This window comes from Spermophilus citellus (assembly GCF_964194105.1).
Source record: "Spermophilus citellus genome assembly, chromosome: 15".
In the NCBI taxonomy this organism is placed as follows: domain Eukaryota; kingdom Metazoa; phylum Chordata; class Mammalia; order Rodentia; family Sciuridae; genus Spermophilus; species Spermophilus citellus.
Genome location: NC_138195.1, coordinates 73,476,465 through 73,501,046, shown reverse-complemented (window position 1 = coordinate 73,501,046; position 24,582 = coordinate 73,476,465). Strand labels below are relative to the sequence as shown.

Here is a 24,582-nt window from a genome sequence, read left to right as displayed (position 1 = left end):
CCCATTAGGTATTAACAGATCCCATTAGGTTTAGGATCTGATAATAGAAATAGTCCATCTGTCAAGATGTCCCATTCACCTTATCAAAGGAGAAAATTAATGGCATACGTATTTTTTACTTTAATTTTCCCACAGAGACCAATAGAGTATTCTGACTAACATGGTCATTTCATTTCTGCCTCACATACCACATTCTCATAAAGAATTGGTTTCAAGTCAACCCACTCTGGACTGCTTTAAATGTTTCGCAACTTTAGACCCCTAGAGGGTTCAAGTTAGTTGACCTTAAGTCCCTTTAATTCTAAGATTTTTTCCATTTCAATGGTTATTAATCCAGACCCCACAGTTAGACTTCTGAAAAATCCTAGAGACCTTTCATATTTCCAGCATGCATGCAAAATGAAATGCAGGATGCAAATAAGTGTGTGTGTGTGTGTGTGTGTCTGTGTGTGTGTGTGTGTGTGCGTGCATGTATGTACACATGTGTACTTTCATCAGATTCTCAAAAGAAACCATAATTCAAAGATGTTACGGCTCACTGCTCATATCTATATATTATTCTTGATAGGCTACTCGTTTTCTGCCCAGCATGCTAATATAACCAAATAAGGAATCTGGATATTTTTTTCAGAATTAAACATAAGGCTGCTCTGTTAATTACAAAGGCATGCAATATGTATTCGAGTATAAAAATGCTATCCAAATCTAATTTGCAAGCATTCTTCAATGAGGGAAAGAAAAACAGGAAACTGTATTGAAATATATATTAGTAGTAAAAATCATGATTCCCCAATCCCGGATATAAATACCCAATAGTGCCTGTCCAGGCCCCAGCCCTCCCACTCCACCTCTCCAGAACAAATCGTAAAATATAATCTGAATTCTTTTCCATTCACGCACGTGAATGGTTTCTAGCTCTCGGCAACTAGTTACTTGTGAGGCTCATTATGGAGATGAACATCTGAGCTTGCTTTGGAAAACATTTGCATAACCATATGACCCATAATCAGGTTTGCAATTTTATAAGTAAGAATGGGAGTTATCAAACTGTCTGCTTCCAGGCATAAAGCAATCACCATAGGCTCACACCTGCTTCTGATGTCCTGGGGCCCTTGGCAGAGCTAACAGTTTATCCGACCCAAGGCTCCAAGTGCAAAGGGAAACCTGTGCTCCAGGTAAAGAAGGTTCCTGCTAGGGAACAGACATGTCACTTAGCATTTACTTTGAGCTCTAAGGCCTTCTGCTGGTTCTCCTGGGACAGCTGCTCACAAGCCAAAGTGTGTTGCTCGTTCTCTTGCTGAAGTTTAGCATTTCTCATCTGGAACTGCTCCAGTTCCTTCGCAGCTCTCTCATTCAGTATCTGAAAGAAACAGAACGAGCTGGTTAATGCTTTTTAATCTGATTACAGTGTCTGCATATACACGCGGGAGGCCCCACCAACCTCCTGGGAAGATAACAGCAATCAAACTTATTTGTCTTCGTAGAAATTGTTCTTTATCCCAGATGAAAACACAAACACACTCAAATATGATGAATGCTAAATGGCCAAGGAAAATGATGCCTTCTAATGAATAACAACGCAGTGAGCATGATTTTTTTTTTCCTGAGAGCCTAGGGAAGTCTTGTTCACAGGTGGTGGATAAATATTTTAATACCTGTTTGCCATTTGGCAGGCTTTGCATACGCAACAATTGCTATAATCATTGCAAATGAGCTAGGGATTCAAACGGGTTTTATCAGCTCTGGGACTCAGAAGCTGCATCTCTAGAAGGAATGAATCCTGCTTTGACTTGCCTCCAACGTTCTCATGAGCAGACGCGTCCACCACCAACACAGAGACAACTCCCCTCTAATCCAGCTTAAGCCAAAACCGTGGAGCAGAGTGAAGTGATTCGTATCTACCTGATTTCAGAGTCAGCCGGATATCCCTCGTCCCTACCTTGATCATTCTGAGCAGACATGGATTTATCAAAACAAAGGACTACATCTTAGGAAGCTCTTCTATTGTAGGAATATAAGGGAGGTAGAGAGATAGCAAATGAGCTGAAGGAAAAGGAAGAAGAGAGAGAGAGAAAGAAAGAGTTAAGATCTTCTTCCAAACATAACTCCCATGTATGCAGCAACTGAACATGGAAAAAATTCACCCAATCAACAGATGAATGGATAAAGAAAGTGGGGTATATATACACAATGGAGTTTTATTCAGTTGTAAAGAAAAAGGAAGTCATGTCATTTGCAGGAAAATGGATGAAACTTGAGACCATTGTGTTAAATCAAAATAAGCCAAACAGAAGGTCAAGGGTTGCGTGTTATCTTTCATATGTGGGAGCTAGAGAGGAAAAAGGAAAAGAAAAGTGAGGGAGTGGGAATCTCATGAAAATCAAGGGGAGATCAGTAGAAGAAAGGGAGGTGGGAGAAGAGGAAGGAGGAAAGTGCTAGGGAGTGATATTGGCCAAATTATATTGTTACATTGTGTTGTTTGTGCCAATATGTAACAACAAATCCCATCATTATGTACACCTGCAATACACCAATAAAAAATGTGAAAGAAAAACAAACAAACAAACAAAAAGTATCCAACCAAGTCCCATCAAAGGCACTAAACAAAATGTAACCAGCTAGGCTAAAAATGAAAAGTTTACATGCATACTAGATACTGCTATGCAAAGCACTGCAGTTTTATTCTGATTTCCAAAAGGCTTTCTCTTAATATTCATGTTCAAAGAAGTTTCCTGATTTTTCTCCTGGAGACTGCACATTGTGTATTATCTATTTGAATTCTGGCTTTATGAAAAATTAATAAAGCGACTGACAAAGAAATGTATTCTGACTTTATTTTATTTTTTAAGTAGAAATGTGTTCTGTGGCTTTACAATTTTTTAGATACAAATTTTCTGAGGGAAAATGTTTTTAAGAAAAGATTTAATCCTATAAACTACTTGTTTCATAAATAAAAAAAGCGACTAGGGACATAACATATTGGTAGAGCACTTGCCTAGTATATACAAAGCCCTGAATTTCATCACCAGCATTGAAAAAAATAATAATAACAAAGAAAATGAGAAAAGACATAAAATTGCCAATATCTGTGTTACCTTAAGTGGCTATAAAAGAAGAAATATTTAAAATAACACAATATTTAATATAGCAAGGATTGAGTATGGTTTTCTAAACTTGAAACGTAAAAATGAACCCATTAAGAATAAAAAATGTTTTGTTCACATAATGGAATACAGTACATCAATAAGAGCAAATGGTGGGCTAGGGTTGTGGCTCAGCAGTAGAGCACTTGCCTAGCATGTGCGAAGCCTCAGCACCACATAAAAATAAATAAATAAAAATAAAGGTATTGTGTTCAACTACAATTAAAAAAATATTTTAAAAAAAGAGCAAATGGTTTCCTGAACTCTGTTCAATAGGGTTTTCTGCAATGATGTCATGTTCTCTATCTTCACCAAGACAGTTATCTACTAACCCACTGTGGCTATTGGGCACCTGAAAACCGTACTAGTACATCTGAGGAACTGAATTTTTAATTTCACTTAGACTTAATAAATGTAAGTAACCACAGGTGGCTTAATGGCTACCACACTAGACACTGCAGGTCTATAAATTCATGGCAATTACATGATCAACTCTAATCAACAGAATAGAACAGCAGTTAGACGCCAAAGAATACATCCAGTATCTATCTTGTTTCTGTGAAGCACAAAGACAGGCAAAACTAATGTCTGCTTTAGAATTTGGGGAGGAAAGTGACTGAGAGAGGGCACCGGGGGGCTTCTGGGAGCTGGAAATGTTCTGCTTCCTGGGGTGGGTGCAGGTGAACAAGATGTGTGTTCAAGTGGTGAAAATGTATCAAGTTGCACACTTGTGACGTATACACTTTTTAATGTGTACATCATACATCAATAAAAGGTTAAAAATAATTCACCAACCTAGGGAGCTGGGAAGGAGGAGGAGTGCATAACCACCAGGAAGAACCATTCAAAGACCGAACTACAAAGTGATGTGCTGCCACCATCAGCAGAGAAAAATGTTGGCTGTTTTCTAAGACAACCCGAAATGCAAAACAGATAGGAAAGGGAGGCACCAGGGTGGGGGGTGGGGGGTAGGGGGTGGGGGATACCAAGGTGGGGATGGGGGGGGGACAGTGCACCTGGCTCACCTTCTGCTCCTTCAGCTGCTGCTCCAGCCGCTGAAGCTCCTCCTTGCTCTTCTGCACGTACTGCTGCAGGGCCTTGATCTCCGACTGCCTGGTGTCCATGTCTGTCTGAATCTGCTTGAGCTCTTTCTCAAGTTTTTCCTTCTTCCGAGACTCCCGGGAAGCTTCATTCTGACGATGCTGGATTTCTTGTTGGAACTAGGGGGTTGGGGGAGGGGGCACAAAGGACAAGGAGAAAAGAGATGACCCAATCACCAGGGCGGCTCTCAACTAGCCATGGTCCCCCTTCTCCCAGGCACGTCACTTTTGGGGCAATCACTTAGCAGTAGCTTTTCCGTGTTGAGACGGTCATCCTTGAGCCCTAAAGTTCCAACTTTCAGGAATATTATGCATCGTTCATCGGAGCCTTGCCACCAAAGCCCACGGGTGGGCAACGGATTCCCAGAGGATGGTAGAAAATCAACTAAATATAGAAACCCAGGATTCTAGGGATGTTGGACATGGAAAGAATTCATCCAGATCTGCATCAATAGGAACTAAATAAGATGTAACCAGCTACACTAAATATGAACTTCTGTCTTACATGCTCCTGGACGGTGCTAAACAAAGCATTAAGATTTCATCTGGGGCCTGGCTTGTGGCTCAGTGGTACAGCACTTGCCTGGCAGGTGTGAGGCCCTGGGTTCGATCCTCAGCACCACAAATAAATAAATAATCCATTGATGGCTTAAAATATTTCATCTGGATGTCTAAATTCTATGAAAAGCCTTTCTCTTATCTCACACTCAAAGAAGTCTCATATTCTCCTCTTGGAGATTACACTTGCATATTATCTATTTGACTTCTGGCTTCAGGTAAGAGTGATCAGAGGGACCCAGGTGCCTTTCCTATAGAGAAGAAGGGCTCAGGGAACTACTATGCCCAGAGCCATGCCGGGGCCCCTGGCCTTCACGGGGACACCTGGGTGAGCTCTGACTGTAAGCAGAGAGTCGTGCCTTGGTAACTTCTAAGATAGAACCTGGAGAAAAAGCAGCTCAAGAAAAACTGTTCTCCAGAAAACAAACCAGGGAAACAAGCAAAGCAAGGAATGCCTCACTTAGGCACAAGGGGGACTTTGGAGAGAACAGGAAGGGAGACGGAAGGACAGGACGTCCTTTGAAAGGGAGCTCTCCTTCATCCTGCCCAGATAGCAGAGCCCACCTGACTGATGGTCTGCTCGGCATCGTCCTTCACTCGCTCCATTTCCTGATGCTTCTCAGTGATGACAGCTAAGGACTCTCGTAATTTCACCACTTCTGACAAGAGCTGGTCCCGCTCCTTTGTCACTTCTTCTTTGAACTTTATTAAATCTCGAATACTGAAAATAAGCACATGGAAGTCAGACTAAATGGCCACCTGCTCAGGACTCCTTCCTATCATCCTGAGCCCATCTTCCTGGGAACGTCTACAGGCCCCAGTGGAGTCTATGCAGACGTAAACAGAAAGCCCTCTATGCCCTGACAAAGAGGTACCAAAAATAATGTATAAGAGATGACCCCTTCTTTAATTTTAAGGAAATGCACTGTCTATCCATGAGTGTGTATGTGTATGTGTGTATTCTGTAGGCATTTTATAGAAGACCAGAAGAACAGACACTAGTCTGGTAACCAATTATCTCTGAAGAATTTAGGGTGGGAATGTAGGGAGAATGATACTTTCCACACCTCTGTGTTATTTAGATCTGTTATAAGAAGACTATATCACTCTTGTCAACTGTTGTAATTAACCTTAAGGAGGTGTCAACTTAGGAAATTATTTTTTTTAATTTATCCTCCAGAGGGATATGATCACAGCTATAAAGTCTAAAGTGAAGCATAAACATGAGCCAATAATATGCATTGTCAGTTGCCTCTCCATTCACCCAAAGAGATTTGTTTCTCCCAAAGGAATGAGGCACAGATCAAATGTTCCCCAGGACAAAATTTGAAGAATCACTCATGATGCTGGTTTTTGGAGAGTCTGTGATAACATTCATTAATTTGAATTGCAAACCAGTTACCTCCACGTTTCAAAAACCATTCCATCTGGTTTGGAATGACTTTGTGCAGAATTACCACTTCACCAGTGGAAGTTCCGTATCTGATAGGACCTCGGCAGGAGAATGAACCTGGAGTACAGCGGCTCTCACTAGAGGAAAACTTTGCCTGCAGAATTTTGCAGCTGACAGTCATCAAACAACTACTCAAAACACAGTAATTTGACGACGCTTATTTACCAACATCTTTTGATACAACATAAATGTTTAATAAGGAGCCTTCCAATCCACACTCGAGCACTTCTCCAGAAACAAAACCTCAATTCCAAGGTTTCTATGCAAAGAGACAGCAACATCTGAACACACTGTTGAAGGTGAAAACCTGGGCAGGATAGTTTGTCTTCAGTGTTCTTCCTCTTCCACTCTCCTTAAAGCTTCCTCTCCAAATTAGTTCCCTCATCTTGCTCTTCACTGGCTGCCCTGAAGAAGCTCGAATGAGATCAAATCTATCATGACGGTGATGACATCTTCTGTTTGTTTTTCCTGTCCCCTCCCCTAGCACCTCTACTTAAAACTGTCTATCAAAGTTGGACCAGTGCATCAAGAAAACATAAGAAACCAAGAGAGCAACATTAGATTTGGTTAAAGATGCCAAAGAAACTGGTCATAGTGGCACACGCTGTAATCCCAGCTCCTCAAAATGCTGAGGCAGGAAGAGTACAAGTTCAAGGACAGTGTGGGAAACTAAGTGAGATCTTAAAATAAAAATTTAAAAAGTGCCAGGATGTAACTCAGTGAAAAATTACCGGGGGGGGGCGGGGGGCAGGGTTCAATTCTCAATACAGAAAAAAGGAAAAGAAAAGAAAATCTTTATTATTATGTACATGTATGAATATGTCAAAATGAAGCCCACTATTATGTATAATATAATGTACTAATACATTTTTTTAAAGATGATTTTGACCTACTTGCTGTCATGGTCCAGTGATAGTCCAGACCCTTGCTCAACTAGTTTGGTAAGATTCACTATTTCTTCTTTCAGAGCAAGAATCGTCTCCTTGGCTTTCTGCTCTTTGTCATAGGCTGAATCCACCATCTTCCAGGCCTTTTCAATTTCCTGAATGGGCCACAAGTATCAGTGAGAAAAACCAAACTGATGCCAGATGCAAGACTAACCAGCAAATCAAATAACATCATGATTACAATATAGTAGTCATTTATGGGGAAAGAATATTATACATTATACATTATGCATAAGTTTGTACTGACTTACAAATGGTTCAACATGAGCCAGTGAACAGCACAGTTAAAGAGGGAGACAGGCAAGGAGTATTTTTTTCTTATGTAAGTGGGTGTGGCTACAAGGTCTTGCAATTTACCTAGGAAGATTATTTCTAATAAAGAAGTTGATAGATTTGCAGAATTAAAAATGAAAGCTTATGTGCTTTCCAAATCCAGATTTTTTACCAAAACAATAAGCTTTATCACATAAGGAATGATCACTGATTCAACACCTAAATTGATAGACTGAATATAACCTCTTGCTATTTGCAAATATAAAATACATTTGGTTCTCAGGTCCCAATGAGTACCCAGATGGCAACGTAGACTTTAGAACCCTCCCTAGGGATGCCATTCTTCGATGTTTCCAAATTGTGCATGACCACCTTGCTAATTTCCATTCTCAGAAGTTCAAGTCCAGGTCTTATTATTAAACACTGGCAGGAAAAACAAAACCCCATAGTTTGGAATGAAACAATGACTCCTATGGCTTCAACATCCTCACTGTTATAAAAGCAATGTGCAATATTATCCTATATACTTAAAAGTGAATTATAGCCATTTGAGTGGATAAGCAGCATCTGCAACAGCCTTAACTTTCTTGCAAAATTTTATCAAGGTGGTGGGTCCTCTAGACAGGCAAGAACCTATATAGAATTCAGGTGACAGTATTCCACTCTGATGTTGACAAAAAATAAAATGGGTAGAAGACAGGGTTTAACTTAATAAAATTCATGCTCACTATTATATTACAGAGATTACTCTTGAGTAACCACAGCACATAATTCAGTGACTGAAAACAAAAATATCAGTTTGTGGGATATGTTCTTTCGTAGCAACCCTATGTACTATTTTTGGCAAAACAAATGGATATTTAAGTGAAAATATGATTACATAAAGTTTTATCCAAATCAGCTTCACCAATTAGATTTTAATCACCAATTCATGCCTTCAATTTTCAGATTTTAAATTTATAATGAAAAGTGTTTTTCCTGTCATAGCATGAATTATAGCCTTCTTGATCTGAGTTTTTCAACAAGGTTAAGAAGAAAATGGCAACTGAGAAAAAAATTATACTAAGGAAAAGAGTGGTTTCTAACAAAGATAAATCATATTCTGTACTGGTCTTAGAAGTTAATTTGAATTGGTTGACATCTGATTGCACAATAAGGAAATTACCTAAAATGTTGAGAAATTATTTCTCATAACTAGGGTTTTAATTTTTTATTAATGTTTCAACCTGTTGTCTCCCTGAGATTAACAGGGAATGTTTATGTTTTACCTTCAAAATGTTACAATACAGTGAAGAATGAAAAATACAGCATAAAGCATTGGGGACTTAGCTCAGTGGCGGAGCACTTGCCTCACACCACAGAGGCTCCATCTCAGTACTGGAAATAAATATGTAGTGTAAAATACAGTCATTCTTCCTCAGTGTTCCCCAAGACTGAATCCCTGGTTCTGAGGAACGGGGAGTTCAAAGGGGAAGCAATGAGAAGCCAGGAGTTCTCAAAGTATTCACTCCTGGAATAGGAAGAAAAATAAAAATGTAAAAATATCTTTAGCAAGCTATCAGATGTGCCATTACTCGTTACTCCAACAAGACATCTTGGAACTTCTCAGATGGCATTTGCTTATCTCTAAGTCCTTCTACTAACCCATTATTTCCCAAAACCCGTCAGAAAGCTTCCCCGTTATTTTCTGCATGGTGAAATTCACCCAGACTAATTATTTTCTTTGTGAATAAACATTATTCCCTAGAATATATTAAGCGAATACAGAGCTCACGTACATTTTTACCTAGTCATTCGTTTGCTGCCAACCTTGAGTTGACGAGACAATGAAAAAACAATATTTTAAATTCAGGTTCATCTATTTCTACATCACTGACCTTCTTCAGGGAAGCAATGGTGGTCTGATCGTCCTGAGAGAGCTTCAGGGCAGTGGCAACCTTGGCGGAATTAACCACAATCTCTGCGTTCAGCTCTCTGCATTTGGCCATCAGACGCTTCTCATTGTCATAAGACTTTTTCATGATGGTATGAAGCCTCTCATATTCAACCTTAAATTTTTCCAGACCTTTTTCTCCTGAAAGTTCACTGAGAACCTCCTGAAAATCTCTTTCGATTTCCTCAAATGCAGTTTCTTCCATCACCAGTTTTTCACCCTTGTCCTGTGGCGGGGGGACGGGGGGGGGGGGGGGGGGGTAAGTAAAGATGAGAATAGGAAGGCAACAGTTACTCCATGAGTGTTTATGGATTATTCTATATCCCTGAATGAACAATCTTCATCCACTGGCCGGCAGAAAAATTGAGACTGCATGTTGTGAAGACTACTTTTTCATCCAGGGATGCATTTATATGAAATGCATGTAATGTAGGAAAATTAATTAACATGAGATCATACTGGAGTAAGGTGGGCCCTAATTCAATTAGACTCAGTGTTCTTATTAAAAGAAAAACTCTAGACGGACAGACATGCACACAGGGGAAACACGAAGAATGATTGGGCTGATGCAATCTCAGGAAAACTAAAGACTGTCAGCCCCTGCCAGAAATGAATAAGAAGCTGGGCAGGATTAGGCTCAAGGTCTCCAAGGGAGCACAACTTTGCCCACGCTTTATTTTAGACTTCTATCCCTGAGAACTGTGAAAAGAAAGAAAATTCTGCTGTTTAAAGCCATCGAGTTTGTGGTGACTGCTCTAGCAAACCAGTGCAGCTAGTTCTTACTAGGTACAAGACGATAATACGTGTTAAAATATATGGTTAACATATTTATTTATTCATTCAGCAAATATTGATTGGTAAGTTCTGGAACGGAGCCTGGAGAAGATATCAAGGTAAAGAATAAATGGCCCATCCACAGAGAATTTACATTTGACTAGTTGGTGGAGGATGTTGTGCAGATAATGGAACTATAGAATTTGATCCCTGCCACAAGATGAATTCAAAGTTCTATAAGAATCTATAAGAAAAAAAATTGCTCGCACCACGAATAATAATGCAAAATTCATGAAGGAAGTGGCATTTGAGCAGGCCTAGAAGAAAGGAAGGAATTTTCACAGGAGGATGTAGAGAAAAGGGCAATCCCAGCAGATGGAACTTGTAGCAAAACTTTTCGGCCAAGCAAGTATTTAAGTTGGCTAAAGTATAAAACATATTACTGGGAGAAGGAAGGAAAAGATTAACTAGGGAATCAGGTACAGACTGGAGGCCTGAGTGGCATTCTAAGGAGCATGGGTTACATTGTTCTGTAGAGAACTACTCAAGACTTTTGTGCTTGCAACATTACACTTTGGTAGTCTATGCAGAGAAGGACTGAACCTCAATACCCTGCTACTGATCCAAGAAACTAACCAATAATAGAGTAAAATTCCAATCCACCTTGAAGATTTTAGATAGATATTCTAGTTTACCTTCTGTTTTGACAAAGCTGTCTTGCCCAATTACATATTTTTTAATTTTTAAAAACACATGTACTATTAATTAAATCCTAAAAATGATGTGCAAGCAAAACATATTCAGAGATTAAAACAGATAAAGAGTCACAAGCATATCTGTAACATTTTCTATAACAAGTGAACTATTAAGTTTAATGGAGCTTTTCTTCCTGACTAAAAGCATATTATTACAAAGAAACCAATGTAGCAACTTCACAAAGAAGGGAAAAATCATATTTAGGAAATATGGTACCATTACTGCTCTATGCTTCCCCCTCGTTGATGCTAAACATGAGCACACACAAAAATTTATCATGACAATGTTCTCAGTTCTATCCCTGTAAAAGGAATTAATGTCAACACTTGATCAGCAGCCCAATGATTTGTTGCAGGCCAAGTTTTCCCTGTACACCTGGCTCTTACAACAGGAATGGGAAAATATCAAAGAAAGAAAAAATTTTTTAAAACCTCTAGGAACAAAGAGGTTTTTTTCCATACTGACATTATACCATTTTTAAAAATAAAAGCAATCTTGTAGCTATGACCAGTAAGCAACTGACATATACATTTTTACAGTGCATAATGGTATTTCAGAAACACCGTATCAAGGGGAACTGATCAGTGGAACTGTACATATTCCTTCATTCATCACCTGTCCTGAGCATTTGTATGTACCAGGCACTATTTTAGGCACTTAGAGTACCAATTTGTGGAAAGAAGGGAAAGGAAAAGAGAGGCATAGTAGAAGAGACTGGCATGGAAATAGATAGCAAAAGCAGAGACTAGGTAAAGTTGTCCAAGGTGAAGTGAAGAAAAATAGAAGAAATGAGAAAAAATAATGAAAGGGAAGGAAAACTGAGAAACAATTACGTCCAGGTATTGGTACCTGGGGCTTGTTCATGGGGAATAAAGAAGAATGAAGTGAACCAAGATGACTAGTGAGGAAGAAAAGGAGGAAACACTCAAATGCACACAATGGGAAATATAAAGGAAAACTAGAAAGACAAAGAGGAGGAAATGAGAAGCAAAGAGATGTGGATGAAAATAGGTGATGGGGAGAAGTGATGTGACCATAGCAACAGGGATGTCAAAGGGAGATGATAGTGATTGGGCCCAGGAGTGGGGAAAATGGGAAAAGGTTCAGAGTCATTCAACACAGGAAATAGAATTAATAAAGGAAGACTAGAGGCTGGGAATAGTGGTGCATAACTATAATCTCAGCATCTTGGAGGGGCTGAAGCTGGAGGGTCGCAAGTTCAAGACCAGCCTGGACAACTTAGAGAGAACCTGTCTCAAAATATTTTTAAAGGGGAGAAAGGAAGAGGAGCAAGGGTGTAGCTTGGAGGTAGAATGCACGCAGCTGGGTTCAATCTCCAATATTGAGAAAAGAAAATAGAAAGGAAGGCTAGGCATGGAGGAGATGGAATGCTGAGGGGTGGGAGATGGTGAAGAGGAGACAAGGAAAGCAACTGAGGTGGGAACATGCTGGTGTTAAGAGAAGCACCAGGGCTGGCTTCATGGGTGTGAGAACTACTTAGGTGCAAAAGGTTCAGTGCTCAGAAGAGCCCCATCCTTGGTTAATGCTCTGCTGTCAGGATGTAAAATTCTTAATTTTTGAACAAGAAGCTTGCGTTTTCATTTTGCACTGGGCCTCAAAAATCATGTAGCTGGTCCAGGCTGGAATTGACCATGTCACAGGGAGGGCTCTGGCAGGGCAATGAAGAATTTGAATTGGACCATGGCAGATGGAAACTGTGAATGTCAAGTGATGACAGGGTCTTAAGGCTGTTGAGGTTGTAAATGAGAAGGCTAATGGACAGGCAGGAGAGTCACTGAAAGACTGTGGAAATGACTCCTGACCAATGAGGCTGAAGAGGGCATATACTATAATAGGGAGGAGAGTGATTGGAGGCTATAGAATATAAACACAGGGGTCCATGACAACACAGAAGATGTGCGACTGCAAGTGATCATATGATAGGAAAACAGGATGTGACAAGTGGACACGAGTCAGTAGTAGGGGTGACAAGCGTATCTGTGAAGCTTTTTTCCAGTTTCCATTGAGACATCTTCAATATTTGTATCACCCTAATGGTTCAAACTCTAGGCGTGGGTGCTTGTCGTGTGTCTGGGAACTCATGAGGGAAGGACAGGAGGGGATGAGGCCAGAGAAAGGCCAACGGAGAAAGGCCCCGGGAAGTGAGGGTGCAGGTGGGGATAGGATGTTGATGGGAGAGGATCAGAATCAGTGGATGCGGCAGGGCATCTAGCGGGAGAGATGAGAGGAAGAGGTGGAGCGAGAGGCCACAGACAAGGGAGCCTGACCTCTGCCATCCTGACGCTCTCTCGGGACGGCCTCAGAGGCTGCTGGGGAGACTGAAGAAACTGGCCGGAGTCTGGGGGAGGGGCTGTGCACCGCGCTCAGCGCCTAAAAGGGCGACGTGTTATCTCTATCGCCTGCGGTGGGCTGAAACCCGGCGCTCGGCGCGTCCTCCTGTTGCCTGGCAACCGCCATGCCCCCTAGGGGAAGAACGGGCGTTCCAAAGGGGAGGGGCCTCAGAGGCTGGAGGTATTCCTCAAAGAAATATGCAAATATTTCCTGAATGGGGCGGAACCAAGGAAATAAGTGGGCGGAGCTCGGAGTCTGGGAGGAGGCCCTGGAAGGTGCAGAAGTGGACACTTTTTTCCAGCTGCACAAAGATGCCTACTAGCCTAATGGAAGCCCTGATTACTTAGCTGCACCAAGTACTGTTAAATCAAGTACCAGAATCACTGCCCTACATTCTATGCCCGTGTGTCATACAAGAGTTTCTGACCCACACTCCCCTCCTTGCCAGTATGTGCTAGTTTATTTATTCATAGGCACTAATAAAGTGTTTACTAAGTATCAGACACTAACCAGTGCTTTACAAACTCATCTAATAAGCCAATTTCTAGTTTTTGTCACTATAATGGAAAGAATGTCATTTTCACTTTATCTACCAGTGAAATTGAACATTTCTTCCTATATCCATAGGCCACTGAGGTTTTCTTCAATGAACTGTCTATTCATGGTCCTACTTTTCTATCATTCCATTTTTTTAAAGAGAGAGAGAGAACTTTTTAATATTTATTTTTTATTTTTCGGCGGGCACAATATCTTTGTTTGTATGTGGTGCTGAGGATCAAACCCAGGCCGCACGCATGCCAGGCGAGCGCGCTACGCTTGAGCCACATCCCCAGCCCTCTATCAGTCCTTTTTTTTTTTTTTTTTTTTTTTTTAACTCAGGAGCATTCTACTACTGAGCTATATCCTCAGATCTTTTATTTTATTTTATTTTATTTATTTATTTTACTTAGAAACAGGTTGCCTTGAGTTACCCAGCCTGGACTCACACTTGTGATCCTCCTGCTTCAACCTCCTGAGTCTCTGGGATTACCAGTGTGCACCACCATGCCAGCATCTTTCTATTTTTATAGGACAGTAATCCTTAATTTTGATCCTGTAGACCTTTGTCCTAATTATTCATTTATTTGTTTTGCTTTTTAGGTGATTTTTTAGGTGATTTTTCTCAACTTCAGAGTCATAAAGATATTCTTCATCATTTTATTCTATAAACTGCATCATTTTACCTTTTCATACTCAATTCTCAGTCCATCTGCAGTTCATCTTTGTATTTGGCATGAAATAGGGGTCCACTTGTATTTTTCTCCATGGAGTGAGCAAATTTTCCAACATCCAATACCAAACAACCCATTGTTTCCCATGCAGTTTGGGAAAGTTCCCAAATAAACATGAGTATGTTCTGAGTTCCTGGTTGGTTTCTGTGCCAGAACCATAAAACATGAATGCCACCCATTCCTCACATTTTATTGCTATGGTGTCAGAGTCAAGACAAGCACCACCACCCCCATTCCTATTTCTATGTTAAATTGCTTTGGCTCTTCTTCAACCTTTATCCTCTCATAATAATTGAGTAAGTTTGTGAAGTTCCTCATGACAAATTTTAGTTGAATTTGCATTGAATTGTTTAATTCAGGGAAAATTGACATCCGTACAATGACATCTCATTCATGACCTGATACTATATCCCTGGTAGGCAAACAGGGTATAATGTGGCTGTCACAATATACATGGCTCATATCTTGCACTGGTGTCAAATGTGAGGCTGTCTGTCTCCTCGTTTCCTAGGACTCTCCTAAAGGATCCTTTCAGGTGGCCTGCCAAGGTGACAGCCATGTGAAACAGCAAACATGTTTTTAAGGAACCCACTACATGACAGGCACCAGGCTGATCAAAGGAACCACCAGCTGACTAAGGCAGAGTCTCTGACCTTTGCATTCACAATCTGACACTGAGGGAATGCAGAAAGGAGCATTGAAAATTAGTCCTAACACAATATGAGGCATCTTTTAGTGCATGCCATGCCAAGAGAAAGCACTATGGGAACTCAGGGACTCTAAACACTGATTGATACCTGAAAGCATTCTTTATGATATGGGGACAGAAAGATTCCAATACAAAGAGATGAAAAGACACGTGACATGTTCATCTCATAGGAGTGAGATCCACATAGACATCAAATTAGATGGAAAATGGGTGAAAGGAGGAGCAGGTGGACAAATCCATTTATACTAATAAACAAGACAGATGTTGGATTTCCGATTTTCCAGACTATGAAAGACGAGTCACCATCCTGCTCTCCCTGTGTGGTTGTAATCAAAAGAAGCACTAGGTGGCATCATAATACCGATACTCCTTACCTCTCAGCGCCTCCAGGAGAAACCCCCACTAGGATTTTGTCAGCCCCTAATCTAGACAAGTAGGAGGGCTTCTATTAGTCTCATTTCTCATTATACCCACCTAATTTATTTGTTGGCTACCTACTATATGCCCAGATCTATGCTGTATACTGTGAAGAAAAAATACAAAAGGAGTTGAAGACAGGACCTCTGACCAAATGAGCCTATAGGGAAGCAAGCATGCATCCCACCCATCCTCACCAAAGATGCTTTAACACAGTCAAAGTCAGGGTGCAGGGAGCATTGAGATAAGGATGTCAGGATGTAAGATCCTGTGTGATCTGACACTTTAACATTAATTCTTTGGAAATGTCATGTTCTTCCTCGATGACTGGAATTCATAAATGTTGTCTGTCTGTCTAACATACTGAATCCTCCCTCTTCACCTAGATGACCTCACTCATTTTTCCTCAGGTATTTCCTGGCCTGCCCTCAACGCTCTGTGACCTTTCCACATACTGTGTATTCTACTTCTTGGACCATCCCCAATGGCAATGAACCATCTAGTCATAAATATAGTTTTTGCTATGTGTCTTTCCCCACCAGGTTGTCAATCAAGACAACAAGAATGGGCACGTGGCCAGTCCAGCCATGATCCAATGGTGTTGGGCTTATGGGCAGAATTGTGTGCCCCTCCCCATTCATATGTTGAAGCGCTAACCTCATATCTCAAAAGGTGACTGTATTTGGAGATAGAGCCTTTAAAGAGGTGATTAAGTTAGAATAAGGCTGAGAGGGTGGACCCTAATCCAATATGACTGGTGTCCTTATAAGAAGAAAAATGTAGACACACAAAGAAACACCAGGGATGTGTGCACGCAGAGGAGAGACGATGAGGAGGCTGTCTGCAAGCCTAGGAAAGACCTCCAGAAAAATCAAACTTGCAAATACCTTGATCTTAGAGTTTAAGCCTCCAGTGCAGCAAGGAAATAAATTTCTGTTTTCTAAGCCACATGGTAGTTTGTAATAACAGCCCTAGCAAACTAATATAACTGGCCAACACTGCTCTCAGTAAACAACTATTGGGTGAATGACTATTGAATGAGTTCTAAAACATGGAAGTGAAGGATGGCATCTTAGGGAAAGGTCATTGGTAGTCCTTGAACTTGAACTTAATATGCATTAGAGACATGGAAGAAAATAGAAGGTATCTCAAATATAGGAAATAGAACTGGGCAGATATCAAGGCAAGACTGCAAAAATCCTGCTAGAGGGAGGGTGAGGTCCCTACCAAGGAGCTGTAGAGTCTATCATTGATAAGAGAACAGGTGGATAGTAGAGTGCCTTGGAAGAATAGCAGAGAAGTGTCTGGAAATGCAAGGACCACAGACCACCAAGGCTACAGCCATTTGTTCTGCCAGATAACGCAAACATATGATCGTGAGCTGTAATACCTCTGCAAAGCCCTTGTTTAAACCTGGATATAATAGCCTCTTATCAGCACCCTCCTAGGACATCCAAGCTGTGCACTGTAATACAGGAGTGAGAGCAGCATTATGTACAGAGTGCTCATCTCTTCAACACCCAGTGAGAATATAAAGTAAACCTCTAGAAAAGCAGAAATACCCATTTGTACCCTCCAAGAAGATTCCCAGCCTGCAATGCAAAACAAGCGTGCCTCAAAGAACCTACGTCTAATGGATCACAGAGATCCTGGAAGCTATTTGGGAGAACTCCTCACAATCCACAGTCTCTTCTGAGATTAGTAATTCCCATAGACAAGTAAGTGCCTCTCAGGAGCCACATACTCCAAGTGGCCCTACCTGCCTCCCAAGGGTAGTGTTAGAGACCTGGACCCACGAGGACAATTCTAGTATTTTTTTTCCCTGAAAATTTATAACTAGGACCAACAGTTGTAAGTCAATCATTGCTGGGGCCTGAAACTGAGCATGTGAAGCCCAAGAGAGGGAGAGATGGCAGGCTGCATGGAGGGAAGAATAAAGCAGATCAATGAGGAGTGGACCCAAAAGAGGAAGACAGATCAGAAAGGGGTTTCTTCTTTGTTGCTGATGCCTCTTTAGATCCTGGGGAGGCCCACTAATATCTGCTCTCTTGGGTTCTGCTAGATACTTTGTATCACCCTAAAAAAATCACTGGGTCCCCATATGACACGGTAAAAACTGCTCCAGTCATCGTGTCTAACGTTTCTCCTCCGGGCTACTGGGAAGATTAAAAGCCCACGTGTTACAGAAAATTGTTTTCATTTATCAGCCGACCCTGTGGTCACCTTAGATGACAAAGCAGCCTGCCAGCTGGTTAGTGCTCTCCAAAACCATGCGGGCATATTTTATTCATTTAATCTGTTCCTTTTCCAGCCTGCTACAGACCTAAGTTAACAGAACGTTTGTTGAGCATTTGACATTGATCCCCAAAGGGTCTCCAGACAAACTCCCCTCTGGATACCTGAAGAGGCAAGCAAGCTCAGGCAGATTTATTAGGAAGACTGGAAGGTCAGGCGCCAGGCAGGGGCGGGCGGTGCAGGAGCAGCCAGCAGGTGATCATTTCTGCCTGGAGAAGTCATGGGTGTCATAACCGCCCAGTAATTGTACCTGCTTGGAATGTTCTTGGTGCACCAGTAGCTGCTCTTCTCCCGTCAGAGCACCTTTTGACACAATGCTCAGACCAGCTCATCCAGTCCATGCGTCTTGCCCAAGAGATCAAGGCTGCAGGTCCGTGTCCTCCTAGGACTGGTGAGAACTTGCACAAACCAACGAGCTGACCAGATGGTTCAAAAGACTGACAGGCTACCACAACTTATTCCCACCACAGATAAATAAGTGAATAAACATTTTTAAACATCGAAGCACAAATATCTTTGATGATGAGTCAATGCCCTTATTTCTACTATCCCTAAAAAAAAAATCTATTTTTAAACACCTCTAGACTTCCCATGTGTTCATTGCTCTGTCCCCTTCATTGTCTAATTAGCTCCTTCAAGAGTCAGTTTAGGTGAAATGCCATGGTTCATGCAATCCCAGCAACTTGGGAGCAGAGGGAGGAGGATCACAAGTTTAAAGCCAGTCTCAGAAAATTTAGCAAGACTCTAAGCAATTTAGCAAGACCTTAACACAAAACAAAACAAAAACAAAAAAAAACAAAAAAGTAAAAAAACTGGAGATGTATCTCCATGGTAAAACACCCCTGGGTTCAATCCCCGGTACCAAAAAAAGGAGAAAAAAAAAGAAACAGTCAATTCTGTGTGGACTCCTCCAAGAAGTCTTCCTAGTTGGGCACCCTTCCTCCGAGCTGCTAGTAAACCAGATCATTCTGTTCACATGCAGTATTGTACTTGTGTGCTCACTTGTGTCCTACCCCTCCCCCAGATTGGGAGGACCAGTTTGTTGTTGTTGTTGTTTAAGTATCTATGATATGGATTCATACAAAGGAGACACTCAAAACAGAAAGTTCGATGAATAACGACTGGGAACGTTATATGCTTATATGCTCAGGCACACAGCAATTATTCTTGGGAGTGAGGAGTGACTTAGGTAAGTTGAAAGCAATTGGAACACAAACATTTAAGATTCTTAAGGTAGTTAAACAAATCATGTCCAAGTACAAACCAGAGCCCCAAAGAGAAGTATTAAGGATTACAGTGAGATGCATTCATCTCTTTTCTCTACCCATTCTAAGAAAGTACTGAAGAACTATTTTTTTGTCTTGTCCATAGGGCTGCACACATGGTAGATCCTCAATAAAATTTGGTGAATGAATGGAAAAAAGTTGATTGATGAATGAGTGGCTACATTCATTCACTTCTGCTCCCATGGAACAAAAGCAGCCATAGACAACACATAAATGAATGAGTCAATAAAACTTTATTTACAGAAACAGGTGGCCCTTGGCTTGGGTCTACCAGCCATAGTTTGCCACTTCCTGATTTAGCACAATGACTGGCATAGAGTAGGTGCTGAAACATATGTTGGATGAATAAACAAGGGAAGAAGGTCTTCCTAAAGTTATAACACTATGATTTGTTTTAAAGCTCTGTGTACTGTCTTTAGACATTATCTACAGGGAGAGCAAAGAATGCTTAATGACCAGAAATAAGCTTGAGAGAAATCATCTGTCACTTCTTTCCCACTCCAAGCCTTGCATATAGATGGAACGTTGGCATGCAGAAAACAGGAACGAACAGCCATCACGGAGATGTGAGCTAGAAGAGTCATTTAAAGAAGGATTTTTTTTTTTTTTTGTAAAATGTGAATCTTGATTTATTAATGAGCTGTGGCCTGCATTTGTTTCTCTCTCTCTCTCTCTCACACACACACACACACACACACACACAAAGAGAAAATAGAGAAAAAAGAAAAGTACTGGGGGCATAGTTCAGTGGTAGAGTTCTTGCCCAGCTTGTATGAAACCCCAGGTTCAATATCCAATACTGCAAAAAAAATTAATAAAATAAATGAACATAATAGATTGTGTCACATGTAGTGTACATAAGGATTGTTCTGAAGGAATCTTTCAATTTTAATGCACTGACATGTAAAGGAAAAAGACACAGTATAGCAAGATTCTGGAGCCCATGCCTGGTTCAAATCTTGGCTCTTGGAGCTGGGCAAGATGGTTCACGCCTGTAATTCCAGCTACTTGGGAGGCTGAGGCAAAAGAATCACAAGTTTGAGGCCAGCCTCTACAACTTAGCAAGATCCTGCCTTAAAATAGAAAGGCCTGGAGATGTAGCTCAATAGTAGGTGCCCCTGAGTTCAATCTCCAGTACCATAAAAACAAAATAATAATAATCCTGGCTCTCCCATTTATTAGCTGTGTAAACTTGGACAAATTATTTAGCTTCTCTGGGCCTCAGTTTCTTCATCTGTTAAATGGGAATCTAATGACACCTACTGTGTATGGTTATTATAGGAGTTAAATGAATTATTATGTGCAAAATGCTTAGCATAATACCTAGCACATAATTTAAGCATCAATTATTATTCTGCCACTAACCAACAATGTAACCCTGAGTGTATGACCTAACTTTTCTGGCTTCATCTTCATCAGTAAGTCAACAGAACAGCCCCATAGGCTCCAGCATTCCCAAGGGAGCAGTGTTGCCAGCACTGACCTTGAGGAAAGAAACAGCCAAACATAAATCATCCATCTTGTTCAACTGACACCTTTGAGGTCGCAGCAAAGCAGCCTCTTCCAGAGAAACATCCTGTAAACTAGAGCTGTTATCTCTTCAAATTCCAGACAAAGTTGAATTCAGGGTGGTGAGAGATTGACCAAATCAAGGAAAAGTGCCCTTGTCCCCCTCCATCAGACTCCTGATGACTAGCCATGGCTTCCTGTCCCTCCCATCGTCATGCATTCTGTTCCATATTCTGGGATAACCACAGATGGGGGAGAACGGGAAATCCCCATGTATTCAATGTAAAAATTTTTCCCCTGTGTTCCTGACTGTGGAATGTCTGAAGCTATCCTGCAGTGGGTCCTGGGCTTGCCACCTTCCACAGTGAAATTTGAAACTTCGTGTAATGCTGACCCTCTGCTCACGAAAACAATTCCATTTTCTTACACACACACACACCAACACAAACAGGCAAACCTGGGACTGGTTGTTCACAAATAAAGACATAAACATGTCCAATAATAATGTTCTGTTCTGCCTCATTCATAATTAAAGAAATGCAAATCGAGACATCTTTTTTTTCCTACCCCAAAAAGAAGCAAACTAATTAGTAAATACCCAAAATAGGCAAGGATGTGAGGAAACAGGCAATCTCATACTTTATTGACAAGGGTTTAAATTGGTATAACCACTTTGAAAGGCAATTTTGCAAAAACTATGAAAACAGTAGATGCACGTAATATTTGACCAGTCCTGAAAAAATCATGACATTGAACAGAAACAGCCACCTATACACATGCTTTTTATATTTGAGAAAAATAAGCTCTTCTGTGTTTAAGCCTAAAATCTTACATACTTATAAAATTACTGTTGTGTATTCTGTTACTTGCAGCCAAAAATATTCCTAATTAATAAAGTTTTTTTAAAAAATAAATTAAAAAATAAAAATAAATTAATGAGGATTTTTTAAACGAGGTTATTCTTTTTTTTTCAAAAAAAAATATTTTTAAGAGAGAGAGAATTTTTTAATATTTATTTTTTAGTTTTCGGCAGTCACAACATCTCTATTTGTACGCGGCACCGAGGATGGAACCCGGGCCGCACGCATGCCAGGCGAGCGCCACCGCTTGAGCCACATCCCCAGCCCATGAGGTTATTCTTATTTTGCACTGACTTTAACATGAAAGTTTCTAGTATTCTGCAGTAAGTATGATATAAATTTGGGGGCTGAACTTCACCCTTGTACATATCATGTTACAGGAGCTTTTGTATCTGGATGCTGAATTGTATCTAATGATTTTCAGCATCTATGGTGATGTTCTTTCAATTTTTCCCTTGTGATTTATTTATGTTGTCACATTCTTTTCATGTGCTGCTGTTTCTGTTTGCTAATATTTTACAAATTATTTCAGATTTGATACAGAACTCATAAAATGAAATTATTACTTTTCTTCCTTTCCCCTTTTAATGCGTTTTTGAATGTTTTGACTTACACCTTATTACTATAAGAATCTCAACCACTAAAATGTTTTAAATGTAAATGACTAAATTTTTAATTTCTACATATTATATTTCTACTTTTTCAAATTTATCTTTTTTTCATAGTACTATGTTCTATCATCTTATGTTTGCATCTTGACCATTACTATTTTATAGACTTTTTCAAATTGCTCTATTATCTCAAGAACTTAAGGGGCTAATTCTCCTGTTCATGACGTATAGTATCTACTCCCTGGTGTGATTCATTTCCTAGTTTGATTTATCATTTCTCAGGATAAGCTTGTCTTCAATGGGAGTTATTTCTTTTGGAAAAATAAATAAACAACCGAGTTTTACATTTCCCTCTGACAGGCCAGGAGGATTCTCCATTTGGAAGCAGCTTTCCTCTTCTTCCCTAACTTCCAGATTCCCTCACCACATGAGGAATATAAATTGGGACTTCAGACCTACCCGTGGTGCAGGCCCACTAGGGGTTCTGATTTTTATAGCAGACATTCTTTAATTAAGTCAGGCCCCAGATAAACCACAAACTTCCTTGCTGAACCTAGGCCAATAGAGGAAGATTTTTTTTTTTTTTCCATTCCACTGCTACTAAAAGCCAGCCTTCCCAGAGCCCCAGCTTTGGGCAGAAGGCTCAAATCTAGATCCCTATCTTTCTAATTTAAGGCTTGAATGGATCCTAATTCCCAATCACTGAGTGGGGACTCATCCCAGCCTTAACCATTTGGACTTATATTCATATCATGCCTTTAAGTTCCCTCACACCTAGAGATCCCCCTCCACCACACCACTTTTTTGTTTCTTTTTCTTTTGATATTCTATTCAGCAGTACTGTGTTTGAAGCAGGGATTCCCTGACTTCTTTCCTCACTGGGTTCCTGGAAGCTTTTCCTATCTCTTAATAACCTTTTCAGGAGCAAGACTGATGTGATGCAGGAACTACACAAGAGGGAAGTCCAACCCAGCAGGAGACTCAAAGAAGACTTCCTGGAGGAGTGATAGCCTGTCGGGGGATGTGAAAACTGAACACACAATTAGGCACAAATGGTATGATTGTGCATGGGGCTCACAGGTTGGAGAAAGAGGTGGGGTAAAGGTTGCAGGCAGAAGACAGAGCGCATGTGAACATCCTTAGGGGTAAAACACCGAGCAACCTGCTTATCACATCCTGTGAAGCACAAGTTCCAAGAAGTGCAAGGAGTTTAGTGGTGGAACTTGGACTGAGATAAGAGGTTGGGGAGATAAGAAGAGACCAATTCATAAGCAGTTTATGTGGAAGGATAGTATGGTGAACCAAGTTCTGTGAGCAGACAGGAGCCCATGAAAGAGACCATCAGCCACAGAGGATGAAATCATTGGGTTTAAAAGAAAAACTTAATAAATCTTCCTTATATAAATATACACAGCCAGTTAGAAATAACTAAAACAAATTTTGCAGACAAGATGGCAATCCCAGAGGGCATTCAAGCATGTAAGCACTACCTTGACATTCCAGCAAAACCCTCAACTCTTAGCCAAAGGATTATAGGGCTCAGGTCTGTGTGAACCCCCTCCATCCCCCAGGAAATGTCCCCAGCCATGTTTGGAGGAGGGTGGGCCAGTGTCCCAACCATTCAACTTGTAGACATTTTGGAAACACAAAGCTCTTTCAAAAACGTTTCCCAGTACCCACCTCCCTTCACTCGCCCCCAAAACTGCCACAGATAGATCCCTATTGTCAGGAAAGGGCTGCAGGAGCAGAAGCTCGAACATGAAAGTACCCTGGGCCAAGGGCCAGGGGGTCTATTTTTGGAAATTTTTCTCATTGCCTGTTTATCTTTCAGACTCCACCTAATGTATTCCAGGCGGGTGTTAAAAGTTACTTGGCTGGGCTGAGAAGGAAAGCAAGAAGGTGATCTAAGACCCAGTACCAGTAGCAATGGTGATAACCTCTGGACAGTGTTTTCATTTCCCCAATTTAACCTCACTACCATTTGGCGCTAGTGAAGCACTCATTCAAACCCACTACTGGCGGTGGGGTTTGGGCAGATAACAAAAAGAAAGTGACAGAAGGTTATGGATTTTGTAATCTGTTAAGTACAAGCGGGGTTGCTGCTGACCTCCCTCTTGGACTCAGTTCTCTGGTCTCTAAAACAGGGTTAGAAATACTGCATCTAAGTTCAGAGCCTTAGCCAGGCCTTGGAGAAGAAAGCGCCCCCTACAGCATTTGGTCTTCGTCCTCCTTTGTGCAGGGTTACTTCGGAGATGGACAACAATGCATTCATCATAACGTTTGGTTATGTTAATCCAACCCAAGCTGCAAAAGAAAAAAGACCGGCGTTGTGTCT

The 24,582-nt window shown here is 40.9% G+C and overlaps 1 protein-coding gene across 1 annotated transcript in view; it reads right to left on the bottom strand.

Annotated features, from left to right (window-relative positions):
• CFAP58 (cilia and flagella associated protein 58) overlaps positions 1-24,582 on the bottom strand; it is a gene marked incomplete at both ends in the record, with an annotated part of 105,432 nt that overhangs the window by 80,468 nt on the left and 382 nt on the right. The window contains 6 exons of the mRNA XM_081268244.1: positions 1,223-1,360; positions 4,169-4,363; positions 5,366-5,522; positions 7,148-7,296; positions 9,352-9,633; positions 24,404-24,551. Coding sequence (XP_081124370.1) covers positions 1,223-1,360; positions 4,169-4,363; positions 5,366-5,522; positions 7,148-7,296; positions 9,352-9,633; positions 24,404-24,551 — 1,069 coding nt within the window. The remainder of the gene's footprint in view (positions 1-1,222; positions 1,361-4,168; positions 4,364-5,365; positions 5,523-7,147; positions 7,297-9,351; positions 9,634-24,403; positions 24,552-24,582) is intronic.